The 22,647-nt window shown below is 40.4% G+C and overlaps 1 protein-coding gene across 2 annotated transcripts in view; it reads left to right on the top strand.

Moving 5' to 3' along the window:
* The window catches only part of RAB3C (RAB3C, member RAS oncogene family), a 285,740-nt gene extending 265,585 nt beyond the window's left edge, over positions 1–20,155 (top strand). For both annotated transcript variants that reach the window (XM_029942275.1, XM_029942273.1), the window contains exon 5: positions 12,552–20,155. In XM_029942275.1, coding sequence (XP_029798135.1) covers positions 12,552–12,739 — 188 coding nt within the window. In that variant the 3' untranslated portion in view covers positions 12,740–20,155. The remainder of the gene's footprint in view (positions 1–12,551) is intronic.
* Positions 20,156–22,647: the final 2,492 nt, after the last annotated feature.

The raw sequence follows: 22,647 nt of genomic DNA on the forward strand, positions 1-22,647 counted from the left end.
GTATAGGCATTTTAACAATATTTGTTCTTCCAATACATGAGCATGGAATGTTTCTCCATTTCTTTGTGTCGTCTTCAGTTTTTTTTTTATAAGCTTTCTGTAATTCACCTACAGATCCCTTACCTCCTGGTTAGGTTTATTTCTAGGTATCTACGGTTTTTGCTGCAATTGTAAATAGGATCAATTCATTGATATTTCTGCTGCTTCATTATTGGTGTATAGAAATTAACTGTTTTCTGTACAGTGATTTTTATATCCTGCAACTTTGCTGAATTCACATCAGTTCTAGTAGGCTTTTGTTGGAGTCTTCTGGTTTTCCATGTAGAGTATCATGTCACCTGCAAAGAACAAAGTTTCACTCCTTGCCTATTTGTATGTCTTTTATTTTTTGTTGTTGTTATTTGATTGCTGAGGATGGGACTTCTAGTAGTATGTTGAACAACAGTGGTGAGAGTGGACATCCCTGTCGTGTTCCTGACCTTAGAGGTAAAGCGCTCAGTCTTTCCCCACTGACGGTATTAGCTGTAGACCTCTCATATATGGCCTTTATGATGTTGACAAATATTGCTTCTATCCATACTTTCTTGAGGGTTTTTATCAAGAAAGGATGCTCTATTTTGTCAATGCTGTTTTTCTGCATCTATTGAGAGGATCATATGGTTTTTATCCTATTTTTTTAATGATGTGGTCTATCCCACTGATTTATGAGTATTGAACCAGTCCTCCAGCCCAGGAATAAATCCCACTTGTTATGGCAAATAATTCTTTTAATGTACTGCTGAATTTGATTTACTAGTACCTTGTTGAGAATTTTCCATTTCCAGGTTCATCAGAGATATTGGCCTGTAAGTCTCCTTTTTAGTGGAGTCTGTCTTTGGTTTTGGAATGAGATAATGCTGGCTTCATATAGTGAGTTTTGAAACTTTCCTTACATTTTTATTTTTTGGAACAGTTTGAAAAAATAAATATTAATTCTTCTTTAAGTGTCTGGTAGATTTCCCTTGGGAAGCCATCTGGTCCAGGACTTCTGTTAGATTATTGATAACTGGTTCTGATCCTCTTCAAATTTTCTATTTCTTCTTGTTTTAACAGTATGTGAGTGTCTAGGAATTTGTTCATTTCTTCCAGTTTGCCTGTAGTTTTATAAGTGTTTGTATTTTTGTGGTGTTGGTGTGGTCTCTCCTCTTTCATGCATGATTTTATTTATTTGGGGTTTCTCTCTTTTTGTTAAGTCTTGCTGGGGAGTTATTGTTTCACTGATCTCTTCTGCTGGTTTTTGTTGTTGTTCCTAGATTATTTATTATTTCTCTTCGTCTACTGGGTTTAGATTTTGTTGTTCCTTTTCTAGCTCCTTTAAATGTAAAGGTAAGTTATGTATTTGGGAAGTTTCTTGCTTCTTGAGATAGGTCTGAAGTGCCATGTCCTTTTCTCTTAGGACTGCCTTTGCTGTATACCAAAAGTTTTGGACTGTTGTGTTATTTTTTCATTGGCTTCCATGTATCTTTTTATATTTTCTGTAATCTCCGGGTTGACCCGTTCATTCTTTACTGGGATGTTCTTTAACCTCCATGTATCTGAGGGCTTTGCAATTGTTTTTCCCCTTGCAGTTGGCTTCCACTTTCCTGATTAGGTTTTAAGTCTTTGATCTCTGCAGCAAGGATTTCTCTGGTGTGTTCTGTGCTCAAGACCAGCTGATAGTCATTTGATTGTTGTTACAAATTTCTGTTCAGATTTATTGCTTATATCTGCTTTGAACATACCTGACTGTGATATCTTCTTGACCTTCCTCTGTCGTGTTCCTGACCTTAGAGGTAAAGCGCTCCTCCATTTTGTCATTTTGGCTAAGATTCTGTCTTCTGCATGTTTTAAAAGAATGTTATGTTTCCTGCCCCTGAGAGTAAGGGGTCATACATTCTCCAGGACCTGACACCGCACAGAGTGTTTCCGGTGTAGGCTGTATTCACTCTGTTCTTGCCTATTGTCTGCTCTTTGCCAGTGGTCCGTCATTTACAGAGTTCCTCCTTGTTTGCAGTGGAGAGTATTGAGACCTTTAACTAGGTATACTCTTATTTTGTTGTTGTTGTTGTTGTTGTTGTTGTTGTTGAAATAAGCCTGGAAAAAGGAGGGGGTAAGTCTAATTGAAAAAGAACAAGGTTGGGGGGAGTGCAAAAACCAACAAACTATGAGCCTGATTCCAAAAGGAAAAAGAAATTAAGCCTGGTCCTATGTCCACCAGAACGGCAGGTATTGTGAAGCACTTGATTTTTAGTATACTTAATGCATCCCAAGGGCTAGCTGTGCTGATCTTCTGGAGGAGAGGCCTGCCGGGTTGGCTCAGAGTGTCTTGCCCCAGTAAATAAACAGTTGCCAGACACAGGGGGGCGGGGTTTGGTTTAAACGGGTTTTGTCTCTGCCGGGGGTTGCTGTATTGCTCTCTGAAGTCCTACCATGTTGGTGGGGGGGGGGGAAGGGCATCACCCCCCCACCCCCCACTGTTTGGGCTTGTGGCTGGGATTCAAAACCCAAAATCCCAAAGGACCCAGCACTGCAAGGATCTAGCCACTTACTTTGGAATAGAGCCTCTGTGTGCTGTGGCTGGAGTCCTTTGTTCCTGCAAAAACAATCCCACACCTCAGAGGTCAGCCTCTAAACACTGTTTGCAACAAGTATCCTGTGACACCTGATACTTCTCCTTCCCCAGTCCATGGTCCAGAGAGGTTTTCCTCTCCTTCAACCTAGATGCCACTGTTCTCAACCCCTCTTGCTTCGTCTGCCTTTTCTCTGTCTATGGCAGGGGACCCCTACCCTTCCCTGGCACTACCGTTTTTCTCTTCTCCAGTTCACTTCCACACACTTCACATGTACCATGCTGTCTTACTCCAACTGTGGAAATCCTCCTGCCTCTCTGCAAGTCACTACCCTCGGTGTCCTAAATCATCTGACCTTCATACTGCTGTGTTTGAGGGTCAAGGAAAGCCTAGGTTCCCCCTACTTTTCTGCCGTCGTAACTCTTCCCCTAGCATCATGTCTTCAAGGCCCATCATGTTGTCTCAAATGGCAGGATATCTTCACTGTTAATGGTTGGATAACATTCTATTGAGTGTGTGTATGTGTATATACACATACATAGACATCCCCCTTCTTTATCCATGATCCACAGATGGATAATTAGATTGTTCCATATGTTGGCTATTGTAAATAAGGTTGCAATAAACATGGAGGTGTATCTATCTTTTTAGGTTAGTAGGGTTTGTTCTTCAAATAAAGATCTAGAAATGAAATGGCTGGATCATATGGTAATTCTATTTTTAATTTTGGGGGGAACCTCCATATTGTCTTCCATATGGCTGCACTCATTTGCATTCCCACCAACAGTAACAGTGTACAAGGGTTCCTTTTTCTCCACATTCTAACCAGCATTTGTTACTTTTTATCTTTCTGATAGACAGATTCTAACAGCTGAGGTTATATCTCACTGCGGAATTCATTTGCATTTCCATAGTGATTGATGATGTGTATCATTTGGCCACTCATATATCTTCTTCAAACAAATAGCTTTTTGAGTTCTCTTTTAATCAGATTGTCTTTTTGCTTTTGAACTTTGAGTTCTCTGTATATTTTGTGTATTAGCCCTGTATCAGATAAGATTTGTAAAAATGTTTTTTTCCCATTCCATAGATTGTATTTTCATTTTGTTCCTTGTTAGCTGCCCAGAAACTTTGTAGTTTGATGTTTTATTTGTTCGTGAGTTACTTGTGCATAGGTGTCATATCCGAAAACTCATTGCCAAGACCCATGTCAAGGAACTTTTTCCCTGTGTTTTCTCTAGGAGGTTTACAGTTTCAGGTCTTACACTTAAGTCATTCATCCATTTCACATTAATTTTTGTGAGTAGTATAAGATACATGTCTTTCAGTCTATTTTCCATTGAGTATTGGATCCCTTGTCAAATATTACTTGATTTTATCTGTGTTTTAAATAGCTTCTTTTCCATTGTTCTCTGTGACTGTTATTTCAGGAACATGCTCTTTTGAAGACCACAGCTTTATAGTATAACTTGAAATCAGTAAGGGTGATACTTCCTGCTTTGTTCTTTATTTTCAGGTTGACTTTGCCTATTGGGGATTATTTGTAGTTACATCATTATTTTTCCATCTCTGCAAAAAGATGCCATTGGAATCTCTTAAGGATGGTACTGAATCTGTAGATTGCTTTTGGTATTATTTACATTTTAGCAATGTTCTTACAATTAATGAACATAGGATACTTTCACGTTGTGTTTTCTTCAATTTGCTTCATCATTGTCTTAGCTTTTTAAAGGTCTTAAGTGCATTATTGTTTGTGATACTGTGATAAATTGGATCGTTTTTCAGATAATTTATGCCCATCTAGAAACAACTACTGATTTTTCTTTGTTATCTGTTAGATTTAAATTTAGTAAAGTTATTTTGGTGGAGTCTTAGCATTTTATTCTGATTTGTCTAGAACTTCCAGTACTATGGTAAATAAGACTGGTGAGAGTGGGAACAGTTTTCTTGTTCCTGATCTCAAAATATAGGCTTTCAATCTTTCACCTCTGAGTATGTTAGCTGTGGGCTTATCCTAGGTGGCGTTTAATACGCTGAGGCGTATTCCTTCCTGGATCTCGTGTTGTTATCATGAAAGGGTGTTTAATTTTGTCTAGTGTTTTTCAACGTATCTCAGAGATATATCCTCCTGGATCATGGTAAGTAATTATTTTAATGTTGAGCTGAATTCATTGGCGACTATTTTATTGAGAATTTTGCATGTATCTACCAGAGGGATATTGGCCTGTAGTTTGCTTTTGTTGTTTTATCCTTCTTGGACTTTGGTACTAAGGTAATGCCAGCCGAATAAAATGACTTTGGGAATATTCCCTCTTTCCCAAATTTTCTTGGAGAGTTTGAGCAAGGTTGCTCTTAACTCCTCAGATGTTTTGTCAAACTCACCAGTGAAGCCGTTCCATATTGGGTTTCTCTTCACTGGAATCAGTAATCAATTTCTTTTCTGGTGATGGATGTGTGCAGGTTTTCTCTTTCTTCCTGATTTATTCATGGTATTTTGCATGTTCCAAAAAAATTCCTTCTAGGTTGTCCAGTTTTTTGACACACTTGCTCACAATAGCCTCTGAACATTTTATGTTTGTGGTAGAATTTGTCATGTTTTCATTTACTTTACACTTTTTTTTTTTATCCTTGGCAAGTCTAGCTAAAGGGTCATCAATTTTCCTTCTTTTAAAAGAAGTTTTTAATTTTGTTAACTTTTTCTCTTGTTCTCTATTTCTGTTCTAATCTTGGGCTTGGCTTCACTTGGGAGTTTGCTTCTTAATAAGTGCATTTACTGCAATGAATTTCCCTTTATGACTCCTTTTAGAACATCAAGTTTTAGTATGGTGCGTTTTATTTTTGATTGTTTGTTTTAGATTTGTTACTTCCACTTTAGTTTCTTCTCTGATCCTTTGTGGGTTCAGGAGAGTGTTATTTAATTTCCATGTATTCATGACTTTTCTAGTTTTCTGGTTACTGGTTTCTACTTTTATATGACTGTGGTCAGAGAAGATACTTGATATGATTTCAGTCTTCTTGAACTTGCCAAGTCTAATTTTGTGCCTTGTATAGCATGTATGCTTGTGAAGAATAATATTCCGCAGTGTTCTAATCTGCTATTACAAATTCTGTCTGGAAGAACTAAGTCCCTAACTATTCTTGGAGCGTTATTTCTCCACTTTGCCATGTTTTGCTATAGTTAGATGCTTTGATGTCGGGTGCATAAATATTTACAATAACTACACCTTCTTGATGGAGTGACTCTTTTATAATATTGATATATCTTCCTTTTTGCTCTTACCATTTTAAGTTTAAATTATTTTTAATGTTAACTTTTGAGAGCAAAAGAGAGCATGAGCTGGGGAGGGGCAGAGAGAGATGGAGACGGAATCTGAAGCAGCCTCCAGGCCTGTAAACAAGACAGGTTTAGTGTCCTTACCTGCCTGTGCTTCTATTTGTTCAGGTAGGTCTTTCTCTCTCCATTAGTGAAGGATACCTTTGCTGGGTATAGAATTTTTGCTTGAAAGGTTTTTTCTTTCAACATTGCACATCAATTACTCCCTTCTCTCTTAGCCTGAAAAGTTAATGGTGAGAAATGTTAGGATGTCTCCTTGTATGGTAACGTTTCTCCTGCAGTTTTAGTAATTATGATTTAGCCCTATCAGGTTAAATCTATTTGGGGTCCTTTGGGGCTCATGGATCTGGCTGTCCATTTCTATCCTCAGGGTTAGGACATTTGCAGGCCTTATGCCTTTAAATGTATTCTCTTTTCCTAGAATTCTTATCATGTAGATATTGTTTGTTTTGACTGTGTCATTTAAGTCTTATAGGCTTTCTTCACTCAGTTTTTCCCCTTTATTCCTCTGACTTGGTAATTTCAAATTTGTTTTCTTCTAGATCATTGATTCGTCAGCATGATTAGGCTTTCGAGAGCTTTACTGAAGTTTTCAGTGTGGTCTCTGTAGGTTGTTTTTGGGGGGGTTGTATCCTATTAATATGGGGGGTTTGTTATTTTTTTTTTCTAGTTCACAAAACTTTCGTAAAAGAACTATTCTGAATTCATAGCTATTTCCTTAGAATCAACTATTAGAGCTTTTTATCTGTGTAATCAAGGAAGCAGTTTTCTTCTACCAGACACGACAGGTTCACTTTGGCAGGGACCGCTCTTCACCCATTAGATCAGTTTGGGTTTTTGAACTTTGTACGCTGATGATAACCTTGGGTTGATAGGGCTTGCTATTAGGGTCCATTTTTGTACAGATTTGCTGCCAAGTTCTGAGGTTAGGGTGGAAGGATGCTTCTAAGGGAAGTTAGAACTGCTGCTTTGGTTTCCTGCTCAAGTGAAGCTCTTTGATGAACTACACATTTATATGGGTTCTCGGGTCAAGTTTGCTAGACATTCAGGACGGGGTACTATATTCAGAAGTAGAGGGTACTTTGCATTAGTTTCCCTGCCTTGGTAGGGCAGAAGGATGGGCGCCTCCACAACTAGAGATTGTTGTTTAAATACTCTGATCAGGCGATACTGTGCATGGAATTCCTCAGCTAGATGAGGCCAGTGACTTGCTCTGGTCACAGGGAAAGGCACACTGTGCTTTCCTTTCCTGGTAAGGTGAGCTGAAGATTGTGGTTAGCAGTGGACAGGGATATGGATTCCTTCCCCTGCCTAGCACGAGGATGAGAACTGGCCCAATGCCCCTCACACTTCATGCTGAGGTTTTGACTCAACCTGACTCCTGCCCAGACAGTGACCCTGGCTTTGCTTGTAGAGGATCATCCCTGTCTCTTGTACTTTCTGCTGGAGCATCGTGGGACTAAACAGCTTCTAGGTGTGCTGACCAGCATTGCTTGGTCAGGTATGTCAGTGCTGTGACAGGGGTAGGCTGAGTTGCAGGGCCCTCAAAGCTGTAATGGTGACCTGAATTAGACCCACATGCTGCTTTCCTTAGACTGCTACCATCTACCCATATATAGATGACCCAAGCTCCTGGTTGTGACTGCAACTTAACAAGGTATGAGTGCTGGTTATTAATGCTTTTCTTCCCTTCTCTGGCACAGTCAAAAATCTAATGACTGAGCCCTAGCTATTCCCCCAGAATTCCTATGGGGCAAGACTGGAGTGGAGGCTTCCAAGAAGCAACCCACAATGCTGGGAGAGCAGAAGGCTCCCTGTGACCATGTGAACCTGCTCCTCTTCTTTCTCTAGCTGTGTGTCTGGGTCTCCGTGGTGCAAGGAGTTGCTTCCTCCTCTTCCCTTTCTTTTAGGATTCGCCAAAGGGGTCTTGTCCATGAATAATAAACTTTTCTCCCCCTTCACAAGGAACACAACTAATAGTGATGGCACTCTACAAATAAGAATTTTAAAGGTTGGGTCCGAGGATAATTTTTACCAGTTTGGTGGCCCAATGTAACACACAGAAGTGCCTTGGATCAAGTCTCTTCACTAGAGGGGGAATGGACAGGCTTATCTACCCCTTTGACTAACTCTGGTGCATTCTGGGAGGGGATTGCACCAGTTAGTCAATAAGGCAGATTTTCTTCACAAAAAGAATGACTGAAAGAAAGAGTTGTAGCACTATTCTTTGTACTGCTAAAGCTGAGCTTCTATTAGGCTCAAGTCTGGAGTAGGAATGGCAGGGACCAAACCTTGTCTACATCCACCATGATTTGTGAAGGCCATACCATAACCCTTACACATGATCAGAATGCTGATGAAGCAGGAAAAGGCTACCATCTGGTCAGGACTGGCTAACGATAAGTACTCAAAGACTAGAATATTTGACTACTTCTTGTGGCCATAGGCACCTTTGGAAGACTTTCTCCCGTACTTCGTGAGGCAAGTGTACCCAAATTCTATTGATTGCTCCTTTTGAATTGTATCTGGAAAGCTCCCTTACCAGCTCATCCTCAGAAATCCAGAGTTTTGGCCCAAATGTCACCAGCTGGCAGGAGAATGACCTTTTTTGCCACTCTTGTTCATCTGGTTCCACAGAACTGCAATTAGAATCTGGAAATGAAAGGTCTTATTAGGAATTTGAGAATAGGAAACTAAGCGCAAATCATAGATTTTTAATAATGAGATTTCAATGATTTATTGCAGTATGGTTTGAGGGAAATGATAGCAATTCTTTCAAAGTAAAGTTGAAGAAAATCCAAATCCCCCATATGGTGGTTAGGATTTTCCTGGGAGTGGAGAAAAAGACTCAATTTCCCAGAACATCTTTTGAAAGCAAATGGCATTTTACAACATGGTATAGCCATTGACGTGTAGGAAATACATTCTTGCCTATAAAAGAGTATTTCTCTGGGACCCAGAGTGGTCGGCATGAGGAATCATTTCTATAGAGATCTCTTATGGCCAACATACATTTTCATTCATTTAAGACAAATCAGATTGTATATAATAGCAAAATTGAAATATAATTCACATATCATGCAGTCAACCATTTAGAGTGCTTAGTGTATTCAGAGTTGTACAACTTTAATCATTTTCATCACCCCACACCCATTAGCATTCATGCTCCATTTCTTCAACTTGCCATGCCAGCCCTAGGTCACCAGTATTCTACCTTCTGTCACTATAGATTTGCCAGTTTTGCACATTTCATATAAATGGAATTATAACAGTAGCTCTTTATGTAGGACTTACTTGGCACAATGTTTTCAAGAAAAAACTTTCTATGATTGAATGCTAACCTATTGTATGGATATACGACATTTTGATGATCCATTAATGGGGAGGAACCATTTTTGGAAGAACTTCTGTACTCTTTTCCAGAGTGGCTGCCTCAGTTCACACCGATGGTGCATAAGCAGTCCTTTTTCTGGATTCATTTACCAGAACTTCTTTTTGATATTAGTCATTTTGGAAGGGGAGACGTGGCTTTCATTTGGATCTTTCGAATGACTAGTAAGGCCCACCATCCTCTCTCAATTTACCTGTTTGCCATCTCTAGGTCTTCTTTAGACAACGGTCTAGTGAGATCCTTTTTTAAATCACATGGTTTATTTTTTGGCTACGGAGTTGTAGGAGTTGGTTATACATTTTAGATAATCCTTTGTCACATTTATAATTTGCACATTTTCTAACAATTCAGGAGGGTATTAATTTTGGTTTCCTTTACTGTGCAGAAGTTTTTAGTTTGTTTTTGAGGTCAGATTTTTAAAGTTTATTTTCATTCTTTCACATAATGCCGGCCAATTTTCCCATCACCAATTAATTGGCTATAGATGCCTGAGTTTGTTTCTGAGCTCTTTATCCTGTCCTACTGACCTATGTAATGCTTTCAGGCCCGTTTACACACCATCAAAGAATGGGTGGTATTTCAAGCCTTCTATCTTGTAAGGTTATGTCTTCCGTTGATAGTGATTCCCCAGATCAGGACACAGAAATTGAGAGAATGGATTCCAATCTTGAAGTTCTGTGCATAAAATGTTATCCAACACCAATGTAGTGCTGTTAATGAAAGCAAACATCTTGTCTTAAAATATTGCCAGCCATCCCTGCCTTCAGCATCCATCAACATCAGGGCAAGTCCCTCCACTAGCATCAAGATTAATATCCACTGTAATACTCACCTGGTTAGCAATTTAAGTATTTTGGACACACAAAGTCATTTGGCTCACTCTGTCGCAATTCACGTTGGTGAGGTGGTCTGTAACTGAACCCACAAGATCGCTGAGGTATGCCTGTGGTGGCCATCTTAATCAGTCTTAGGTAGCACAATGCATCAGAGAACCTTGGAATCATCATGATTTTTGTTTCAGGTTCTAAATCTAGTTAATTTTCTAATTGTTTCCATCGTAAAAGTTTATAGTATAGAGTATGGCTCTTGATTAGCAGAGAACTCACAATTCGGCTGGAGCGAAATAGTTGCTTCCTTCTGTAGGCTCTCTGGAGAAGCAGAAGCGTTTCCAGGTTAGGGGTTCAAAGCCAGCTTTACCTGTATAAACTGAGCAAATAAAATGGGCAAAGAAGTAGACAATACTGTGCCTATTTTCTGACCAGGAACTTTTTGCGCTGCTAGCACCTTGGGGTACAAGATATCAAGTGCCTTGAATAGTACCAGTTATATGGTAACTGTTCAAATGTTAGTTTAATTAATACTATTACCATAGCAGGGTTGGATTTGCTTGGTACTTATGTATGTATTTTCTCATTTGAGCCTTGTGATAGCTCTGTAAGTCACTAAGGCAAATGTCCAAAGTAATGTGACAGAAACATGACTTGACAGTGAGGCTAGATTTCCCGTCTTCCGATTGACAACAATACATCCACCACTAACCGTCCCCTGGCCCCCTCCTCTATAAAAGACTGTTAGAAGCTGGTGTTATTTTCCTGGTCGAGCCCCTGAGACCATTCTGGCTCTAGGTATTTAGGTTCATTTGACTGACCTTGACTGGTAAACTAGCATCAAGGTTTGTCTCAAGGCCCAGGTTAAAGGAATCCCGTTAGCAAATCTTTTATGAGATCTTCAAGTTCAGTGTCTTCCCGAATACCACTCTTAAGGAAACTAAGTATAAGCATGAGAGAATTGAATCTATCCCTGAAACCTTTGTGCCACATTTTGGGTTTTTTCCTCCAAATTCAATGGACTCTTAGCCTCCTTCCCTTAGCGCTGGGGAAATCCCCACTAGGATGCATATAGCTCTACATCTTGGCGATAAAGACACTGTTTAGATCCATACTGGTCCTACTCATGTTCCTCTAATTCCAATCCTACAATTACTCCCATTGTATTTTAACAATAGAATACATAATAGGAGTGAAATTCAAGCTGGAAAATAGTCACCTAACACCATAGTATCATAACTAAATTAGAAGTTTTAACTCCAGAGGATTTTTTATCTTTCAATATAATTTTTAAAAAGTATTCTGGGTTATCAAAGGTTTAGACATGGATGTACCATAGTAGTCCATTTTTTTTTTCTCCTTTAGTCTCAGGAGCTGAGATGAAATCCGATGATTTAATCATTCTGAATCCATGTGGCTCCTTTGAGATAGGGCCAGATGTAAGCAGAAGGATTTATGGGGCATAAAATTCAGAACGGATTAGAAAAGCATTTTTGTGTCCGGCCGATACATCCTAAATCAAGTCCCCTGAATGGACTGGGGAGGTTGTCATGGCAACTAACTGGCAAGCTGAGCCCCTGAAATTTGACGGCAAACAATAGAGTGATAAGATTGTGAAGAGAACAGCCTACTAGAGCTGCTTCTGCCCACGTCAGTACAAGTGTCCAAATGCCACCACCTTTGTTGTAGCTCTTTGCAATTCTGCCATCTCCTTTGAAATGTATCAGACGTCAGTAAAAACACTGCTGCTGATAGATGACCGAAGCCCTAGGAAAAGCGGCACCCATAGCTAGATACAGTGGGGTACAAAGCCACGAAGGGCTAACAGGACACTATTTCGGAAAGGAGGCTGAAACACATTTAAGGTAAATCCAGTGACTCTGTAGCGCCACCTTGTGTTCGAGTTCGATGCTGAACTTTTACCTAAGGTCCACCCTCCGCTCTTTCTGGGTGTGCCCTGCTGCAGACCCAGAAAGAGAGCAGACTGCAGGGGCATTTGGTAGCCTCTACCACACGTTAATTAAAAACACGCAAGTTAAAAATTTGGGTAGAATCTGAAACGGGACAAGAAAAGCATGCCAAATAACATCTATCTTAGAAGAGTTGTCAAAAAGCTACCTGGTCCCCAGGAGTTGGAGGAGGGACTCGGTGTGGTGGCTCTTCAGCCTTGCCCTTACCAGCTTCTGTGGAGACGTTTGTTAGTGCTCATTCAGCCGTTCTGGGAGCGTAAAAAAAATAGGGAAAAATAAAATGTGAACAAAAGAATTGATAAGAAGATAACATCTGTTCAAATTGCATCCTGGGCCCACCTCTTCTCTCTCACACAGTCACCGGTGAAAACCTTAGTTAAGTCCCATTTAGTTTCAGCAGAAGTGTAAAGTGACCCAGCTGTTCCTCTTTGTTTGTTCCAGGGTTTGAATTTTTTGAAACGAGTGCCAAGGATAACATTAATGTCAAGCAGACATTTGAGCGTCTCGTGGACATCATCTGCGACAAAATGTCAGAGAGTTTGGAGACGGATCCGGCCATCACTGCCGCGAAGCAGAACACAAGACTCAAGGAGACCCCTCCTCCCCCGCAGCCCAACTGTGGCTGTTAGTGTCCCCACACAAAGGCAGCTCTTGGGGGGGGGGGGCACATCGCCACCAACAAACAGCATTTATAAATGGTCAATTAACCTTCATTTATACTGCCTAATAATTATTCGAGGGAAATCTTTGATGTCCGTGGCTCATACATGCATTCAATTCGTGGGAGATTTCCTGTGTTAATATGTGGCAAATATGTGATCTCAGATTTGTAAGGACTATCCAGCTATAAACATCTGGTATTTGCATGTAATTTGTTACTTGTCTTCGTAGGCTCTTTTTGTTTCAGATTTCTTATCAAGATTAAGCTACTGCTGGGACCTCAGACTGTAATTTCACTACAACTGACTTGTGTGCCACGGGTTCAGATTTGCAATTTACTTGTCTGGATGATCACCAAGGAGGTGCGTGTGTGCGTGTGGGCAAGAGGAGATCTCAGGAGACCGTCATGGGTCTGGTCAGTTTACTGTTCAGGAAATGTGTCTGTTTTTCATTGTTATTAGTCACAGAGACCATTGACTATAAAGAAATTAAAATACTGTGTTTGAAACCCTTGCAAGTTTTATAAAACATTAAATCTAGCTCCAGTCTGACAAGTGTAATTATTGAATAGGAACTAGCTTTAAACACTCCTCTTTAGTTATTTAAATAACTAATCAATGTTTCTAACCCAGGGTTACTGTTGCCACTACGTCTGCCCAAATTTCTGAGTAGCTGAGGGCGCCAAGGGCCTGAGAGGCATCTGGTTAAGGCATGATGTAACAGTTTTAACCCCGACAGGCAGGACACCTGCAGAGCTTAAAGGACGGCGTTCACCCCGATTTCCCTAATAACTGCCCCCCATTACACACCAGTCACCATCACCAATGCTTGGGATCAAGCTGAGGTCGAAGCTTGCTTCCCCCACCCGTGCCTTCTGATCACACCTCAGCTACATTCTTGTACCTAATACCAAGAATTCAAACGATATCCCAGTAGTTCAAAGATCGACGAAAAGACGACATTTATCTCTTGTCTTTTTTCAATCTAGTTCTTCATAATTCTAAAGCATATCCCCATTCTTAGAGACTTTAAAGATGCTTAGGTCCCTGAGAGAATAGAGCTCCGAGTTAGAGAAATACTTTAGGACACCTGAAACAATTTAAAAACCCAAATTTTCCTCTCAGATTTCCTAAAGACCATCGAGGAATAACAGCAAACACATCTCACCAGCTCTTCTCCCTGAGCAGCACAAGGAGATCGGCATCCTCAGCACATCCAGCATTGTTTACAGTTAAGATGTTAGGAAGGCGTCAGCACAGACTGGCAGATGTAGGACGGTTTCATTTGGGAGAGTCGCTTTCCCCATCTTTCGGTGGTGATGTTGAAGATGATTTTTCCTCTATTCATGTACAGTTCCTGTAAAAGTATTGGGTGCAAATCTATTGAGCAAGGATCCCGCTAGGTAAATTTGTCATTGGACAATAAAGGTCTACAAGCTAAGGAACTAGGTCATATACATTATTACTAAGTTATAAAGTGCACATTACAGAATACCTGTGGGATGTTTTAAGCTTAGCAGCGTCATTTCTCACCTTGAACTTAAGAGCCACTAATTGGTAATAAATGTCCACTTTGGCACCCTAGAAGGCAGGCCACAGCTTAAAGAGAAGAATGTTTTATAGGATTTTTAAGAGGCCCACAAGCCTCAAAAATTATAGAAATGACAGTGAAGGGAAAGCGAACTGGAGTGGCAATCAAAGCCTCTTTGTTTGCAACAGAAGCCTATTTGCACGGCCGTGCACTGTTTCTGTAACCTGGACTAGAGTGGGCCATGTCCAATGAGAGAGTTGTTCAGTTCACTTCTAGAATCTACTATGAAGCAAGAAGGCAAGGAAAACCTGCCTCTCTCGCAGCCCCTTCCCACATACAGTTGTCTAGGACCTAAGGACGAAGTCTGCGTGGCTTTTACAAGCACCTTGCTCTAGGTATTATTTTAAAGGAGAGAGCAAAATCCGGGTTAGCAAAGTGGAAGGTAAGGAGCCGAGTTTCACTCTTGTGTAAGCCCCTTCCCTAAGAAACGGATTGCTATTAAAATTGGCCCTAAGACCAAAAGACCAAGTCAGGAGGCGACTTCACCGTGACAGACATGACTAACATGAACTACTTTCTGGCAGTCAGGGAAGCGTGATGCCCAAGGGTCATTGTCAAGGAGTTTTGGATACTTTCTATTTTCCAAACCTCCGTTGAGGGGGGGCTTTCCTAATCCATTCTCTGTCCTGAAACTCCCTCCCAGGTGTGGATTTCATTGAGAAGTTTCCAGAGGGAATTGTCACAGAGCTCAAGTAAACGAACACCTATATTCCTGCTATAAAGCCTTGGGAAGAAAGAATATTCTCTAGTCTCTGTTCCTAACTTCACCAAGAGACTTTGATTTCAAAATTAAGTTTTTTGCCATAAAAGGTAATGCTGGAAGATTAAACTATATTACTTAAAAATTTTTAACCCTAATTGGAACCTTTTTTAGGCTTTCTGCCGCCACCAGGTGCGCGCGCACACCGTCAACCACCTACGTTCTCTCCATCTCCCACAAAAGCTTAAGAACCATAAACTGTTTTTCCCAATGGCCTACATTTGTATTTAAAAGATCAAGCTCCCTTAAAGAGTACACTTTGGTGTTGGTACATGCCTTTCCATTCTTCATGCAAGTGCAAACCTGGCCTGGGAAATTTTTCATCTCAATCGGTATCCTCAGAGTGGATGGGCATTAAAGCTGGGGAGGATGTGAAGGGAAAGACGGCAACTTAGATGCGGCACCCCCTGTTTGGGGGCCGACGAACACCTGCATTACGACCGTCCCTCCCCTCTCCAGCACAGCTTCTCCTGCCTTGGTGAACGTTGCTGCAGGTTCTTAGAACGCCTGCTGAGTCAGTCTCCCTTTGCTGCCTGGTAAATACGTGCTAAGATGATTATTTGTCAAGGGACCTGTGATGCCTTCAGTTGTAGCAGAAAACTGCAGCATCAATATGATAAATGTGAGGTCTCCATTCTATAACATCATAACCTAACTTCAACACGACACTCAAACACATAGTGAGCATGTGTATTTCACCGACTTAACTCTGATCCAGATTCATTATAGTCCTTTGTTGAACCCACTGGTCATTTTTCAGGGACCAATTTAAACCTATAATTAAAACCAAGTCTAGCTGAAAATAGACGTTCACAGATTAAATATTTTTTAAGGTAAAAAATTCCACCATTAAATCAGCTTCCGTAAAGCAACAGTAGTTTTGGAATGTGGCAGGCTGCCATCGGAGGCTCATGACAGGCTTGGTCCACTGTGTATCGTAGTGCCCAATGTGTATGTCCTATGCCATCCTCTGTTGACCGTGTGGCACTTGTCAGACTGTGTTTAAAATGGATCCAGACTCTACCAAGCCATGTTAAGGCCGAGATAGTAGCGGCACGTGAAAAACTGTGACTAACTCTTACCTTGCAGATAAAACCCTTTGAGACCAAAAAGTGTTTGTGAATAGTTTTCATAGACTATTGGAATGCGCAATCAGGTATTTTTGGTGTCGCATACTTAGGGGGTGGTCTTTCTGTATGAAGAAACTTTTATAAGTTGGAGAGAGAGAGAGTGTGCATGACTGGTGACCGCAGCTCTTCGTTCCTGTGCGTGTATACTTACTCAGACTGCTGCGTCGGGGGCATGTGAGCCCCTGACCCATGTGGCCTTTCTAATGACTCCCTGGAAGAGCACCTCTGCGGCCGCCCCGCTTCGCCTCTTTGTGTACACCCCTTGTGTGCAGGTAGTGCGCCGGTAAAACGGACAAGGCTTCCCACTGAGCTGAACTGGTAGGGTCAGCTTTCTGGATTGCTTTGCATTTTAAGTGATTTTTTTGGACCCAACTGACATAAACCTGTTTTCTATTCTGGAATGAATTAGGACAAATAAGGTCAAAGATGAAGTTTATGACCGGGGGTGGGGGTGGGGGGAAGCCTCTTTCTTCCCAGGATGCACTTAAAGGGCTCTAGATTCTAGAAATACAGTGTCTCCTAAGCCCCTAAGGGTGCAAAGACAGGCCTGGGATGGGATATTTATTTAAAATAATATGTACCTGTTATTAGTATTTCATAAATAAATGGAGCTTATTGTCCTAAAAACCTTTACAGAAAGGTTGGACACTCCAGTCAACTAATAATTCCCTTTGGAGGATTAAAATACTTACACCCGCACCACTTCCGGCACACACCTACACAGAGATACCGGTTTTTACAGGGAAATGTTCACATATGGTGCTTTGTCAGTGCTGCGGAAAAGGGGGCCTCTCCTGCGTTCCGACTGTAGCTCACATGTCGTTTAAAAAGGTCTACAAAATAGAGTCTTTGCACTGATCTGTGTTTCTGCACACATTTTTCAGTCAAAATAGGGAAAAATACACTTTGCCAACATCCTAGACAAAAATAATTTCAAAAGCACTGTCAGAGCATCTAGCTGGCAGAGAAATTCAACCTTCCAGTTGGGGTTCTCTTTTCCACTTCCTGGTTTTGTTTTGTTTTGTTTTTCACTTCAGTTTTTAAAGCACTATCCTCTCACTGAAGGACAGGACCAAGGATTGGAAGGGAGACTCAAATCCCACCACTCACCTCCCGTCAGCACTATTGTTGGTAGAGTTTCAACCAGTTAGTACTTGCTGAACTGAAGTTGGGGGTTTGCCTGTGTAATTCATTCACCTGTGTTCATACTTTCCTTCCTGGTGGACAACTCAGAGTTGGCTGTGGCTTTTTTTTAATGGCCATGTTTCCATATTCATGTTTGGGGCTATGGACTGCTTAGGTTCATGAATGCTGTTCTTAAAGACACAGATGGGACATGAGCCACACAGGCACCTGGCCTTTCAGGGACGTGAGCATGACTTACATCTGTCTAGCGGTTACATATTCCTCATCAAAGTGAAATCTGGGGGTGGTTTGCTGTGTCAGTAGGATGGTTTTCCATGCATTGTTTCATCGTCCCTAGGATGTGTGCTAAATGAAAACTTCCTGTAATTCCTGTTAATATATTGTTGATGTCAGACGTGATGTGATACCGTTGGACTGTCCAAATGTACAACTATTTAATGGTGTTTGTGGAACTGAAATGTCTTAAATGTTGCATGAAATATGTAATAAAAATAGATTTGTTTTCTATTTTTCAACACCTCATAATTGAGGGTTCATGGGCCAATAAGTGCAATATTTAATGACTTACTCAGTGTATATAAACTAGCGTGAAAGAGTGAATTATAATGACTGTGTGCGATGCTTCGATGGCTGTGTAACTTACTCCAATTATCTCTTGTAGCTGTATTTGTCTAGTGGTGCAACTTACCCAGTAAATACCTTATTGGTGTCATGTGAAACTCCTCTGTGCCTATTTTAAAGTACTTTTTTTCCCCTATAAAACCAAACATGTAGTACCTGCAAATATATATCAATTTTACGCTTTAGATTTGGGGATTTTATTTTTAAGACAGAATCGATGTTTACTTTATATAGGCATTCCGTTCTTACACTCAAAATTCTCTCAAAAAGAGGCTAATGTAGATATCTAAGAAAAAAACGTGCACATAAGGTAATATTTATTCTTCTCAGAAAGGTTGATCACATGTTCTACGTACTAAGACTTTTTCTCGCATTTGTGTGTATATTTTGTTATTGGATTTTGTATTTTGTTGGCAAATTTAACACTGTCAACCCAGGAATTATAAAATATTGAGGGTTTTTTTAGGTTGTATTTAATGTGATATTCACCTTCAATTCTCAATTGTCCACAATGTGATAGAGGAGAAGCTAAAGTCAGAATTCTTAAGTTGCTTTGGTATTTCAACACAGATTCGTATATTCATCCTCAAACCCCCGTGATTTACCTTACAACTGGAGGCCTAGAATTTCAGTGAGATGCAAAAATTAAAACAATAAAATAAACCTGGTTGCTGGGTTAACAAAAACTATTTACATGAGGTTTCAAGTCACCAACTACCTTAAATTCCTATATACCAATTTAACTTCTAAGGCAAAACACTTATTTTAATATTGTACTTTGCCTTTTCATTTAGTTAGCAAAGTACATGATGATACCCTTAGGAAGAAAACTTATGATTTGATCACTGAAAGTGATGAAAACCAGTTGTTTTAGATCATGTTGGCCATCTGTACATCATACGAAGCCTTCATTTCTTCTACAGCAGTTGCCTGAAATTGACATATAAGGACGTACCAAGCATCTCTAGTGGCTTTGGGTGCCACCAGTGATGCGTGGCCCTATCTTAAATGTGAGAGTGTTAAATGTGTACTCTGCTCTCAAACCAACTGAAGAAGTCAGGTGAATGTAGATGAAGCAGGGAGACTAGGGATGACTTTGTGCCAAATTAAAAAAAAAAAATGAACATAAGCAGGTAGCCAGCATTAGAATAATAATTTAAGAGCATATGTAAATGTTTCATTAGTCATCACAGCTTTGAATGCTATGTGCTTAGTGCTAGGGAATCAAACAGTGAAGAGGTATGGTTCCTACCCCTACATACTGACTGAAGAACAAGGAAAAAAAATACCAGGCTATTAGATAAGTACTACATTATGGCAGGTTAGAGGAGTACAGAGAACGGGAGACCTCTAAGAAGTGGAAGACTCAAGAGTTTCTTGTGATCCCTGCAAGAATGAGAGGATGAGGTTTTGCCAGACGGGAAGTGGGAAAGGTCACATTATGTCCCCTATGAATGTAAATGTGCAGAAGGGGCAGCTACCTTGCTTTTCTAAAGAGAACCCAACTGGCACGTGTCAAACCCAACAGATGGCCCTATTCGGCACTCTGGATTTTGTCCCCGAGAGGAAGACCAGCTGCAGCATGGACATATTCCTCTGTGCTGAGCAGCCCCTGATCCGCCACATTAGAACAGTTCATTTAGACATCTTGCCCATCCATCAAACCACAAAACGTTGTGGAATCCAATGTCACCAAGACAGATGTGTGCCCAGGGATTTTCCTGTCGTTCCACGTTTCCCTTTAAGCAATTTGGGAAACGCACAGTTAAAGACCTTTTTTGTAACCGGGCACTTTCTGGCTCCTCAGTGACTGTTCTGTGGAGCTCTTCTGCAGACAATATTCAGTAACGGCTTAGTGCTTTCATATAGTGATCGTGACATTTAGTTGAACACTAACTGCTGCGCAGCAAATATCGTGACTATGGGTCCACAGGAGCTCATCTGGGTTTAAAGCTACAAAGTATTCACGTTGTGAAGTTTTAATTCTCTCTATTGAAACTGTGTAAAAACTGTATGTGCTCTATTAGGTATTAAGTTTGTATGTGAATTCTGTATAGAAAGTGGTTTTTGTTCTTTGGGTTCATCTTGTCTTATTTTTTGGAGATTACAATAAATATCTAAGAGACTATATTCCTGAATTTATCAGCCTTGGTCTGATAATTATTTTTCATTTCCTTTCAATTTGTATTACTTTTGGTCTTAGGGTGCTGATTTTCATTTCTTGTTACCTTCCCCTTCTATGATTCTAGACACTACAGTGAACTTGAACTAGACAGAGTGCGAACATATTTTTCTTTCAGGCTATGGTTTTCTAACGTGTGGATTTGGACATAACCATAGGAATTAATTTTAACGGTAATCTTTGAGGGTACGTACTGCGTTGTCTCTGACTGGATGCATTCCAGAATCATAAAGCTCTTGGTTGGAGAATGGAGAAAGGCTGTCAACTTACTTAAAAGTCACCTCTCCTACATGAAACACCCTTTATCCTTGCATCTGCACTCCAGGGTCCAATGATCTTATTGGTATCCCACTAGCACCACTGAGGAAAGGAGCATTCAAAAAGGACATGTGTAAACAATGTGTAAGTATTGTGAGTTTGACAGCTAGTGCATGGGGTGGTGATGCCCAAGGTGTGGTACAGGCCCGCCTTGGGCTCCGGGCTCAGGGCACGCTGAGGCACACAGCCATCGATCTCTTTCCATCACAGCCGACCTACTAGTCATTCAAGATCTCTTAGTGGTCTAATTGTGCTACTAGTTCTATTTCTAGATATCTTCTTCGCAATGTGTTCTCAGGACCATTTCCAGACTCGTGCTAAATATAAGTTAAGTGAGGTCCCAGGACTATTTACATGGGTCCAAAAAGCTTCCTAAACTGAATTCGGTAACAGGAATCTCGCCAACATGAGTAGCCAAAACTGACCGCATACAAAGAATCCAAATGGAGGAAAAAAATAACAAAGGGCTTCCAAGTTATATTGTCAACCTTTATATAGATTCTCTTTTCTATTCCTATTCTAATTCTATTGCCTAATTCTTTATAATACATGAAAATACATACACAAGAGTCCTGACCCTCAATGAACTCCTACTATTTTAACAAAGGAAAAATCCCAGTATGAATTGCCAATATTTATAAATGTCATATTCCCTAGAATGTGTGTCTAGTAACTGAACATTAGAAATTGGTTTCATTTTAAAAGATCTCACAAAAAAGTCTTCCTTAAAATGCTATGAAATACATTTTTTTAGGGAATAGTCCTCTCCTCACCAGATACAGTGGTAAAAATGTTGCTACAGGCAAGACCTCAAAGATTATACATGCTTCCTGGTCATTCTGAGGTTACTGTGTCCAAACGTGTTTCAATGGGTTTTAGCAGACATTCCCTCTACTTTCATCTTACTACCTTAGTAATAGTACTTAGTATTATTTATAAGCAATGCTTATTATTTAGTATTAATACTCCTGGATTTTAAAAATGAAGCTTCTGTGTGGCTATTACTTTTTCAATAGCATTAACAAGGTAGACAAGAAGAATACATCTGTTACCCTTAGAAGATGCTAGCCTTCCTACTGGACTTGGAAAAAAAGGTCTTCTTAAGCAAAGGGTATACAGCAGGCCGCAGTCTTTGCACACTTCCCGTGCAACTGTCACCCTTTCTTCTCTTCCTTCACCTACCAAGTCCAAACAATCTTTAGTCTGGTGGAGAGGTATTCTAGCTCACCAACTTTTCGTCCTGATCTATTAACATCCTGAGTCCTTTAACATTAGAGTTTCTTCTTGATGAATTCTAGGTCTCAGATAATTTCAACTAAAAACCATATTCTCCATTTATTAATGTTTTGTAATGTTTTGTCTATCCCTTAAAACAATTTGCTGATTGCCCTTCTTCCACTCAAAGAGTAAAGACAATACAAGGAAGGCAGAGTTATTGGGGAAAAAATCTGGATTAAGGAATCAAAATGATTATCTCAGGAAATAGGATAGAACAATTTGCCAAGCGCCCATACAGAGGGTACGTGTGAAAGCACGTAAGAGGAGAACCTAACCAGACAGGAGGCAAGGAGACTGCAATGGTCTATAAAGGCCTTTGTGAACAGCTGAGGCCGGACCTAAACCACTGAGATACAGGAGTTAGGGGCAGAGTGAAAGAAGATTGTTTTTTAGAGAAAGAACAGCAAATACAAACCAGGGAGATATCTCAAAGCATAGTGTATACGTACTCCCAAGCCATTCACACAGGTGATCACAGGGTAGAAGAAAAGGAGAAGCTCAAGGCTGAGATGTTGACACTTGTCCAAAATGCTTTCCAAAACTGGATTTCATCCTCCAGCTGTGACAAAGTCTTAAAGGGAGAAATTACTTTCACCAGATTTGACCTTTGAAAGATCGCTCAAATCATAATATGGGAAATGGATTAATAGGAGACAATAGTGCAAACAGAAAAACACTGGAAAACTGTCATAATTCTCCAGTTACATGCCTGAGTTAAAGAGGACTCCCTATTGAGGAAGAGGGGGAGACACAGGACGTTTCAGATTAGAAAGGAGGTAGTGGTAACCAGCAATATTCCAGCAGAACAGGAACTAGAAATCAAGGGCGCCCCGGAGGTTTCTGACTCAGCTT

This window comes from Suricata suricatta, chromosome 6, assembly GCF_006229205.1.
Source record: "Suricata suricatta isolate VVHF042 chromosome 6, meerkat_22Aug2017_6uvM2_HiC, whole genome shotgun sequence".
In the NCBI taxonomy this organism is placed as follows: Eukaryota; Metazoa; Chordata; class Mammalia; order Carnivora; family Herpestidae; genus Suricata; species Suricata suricatta.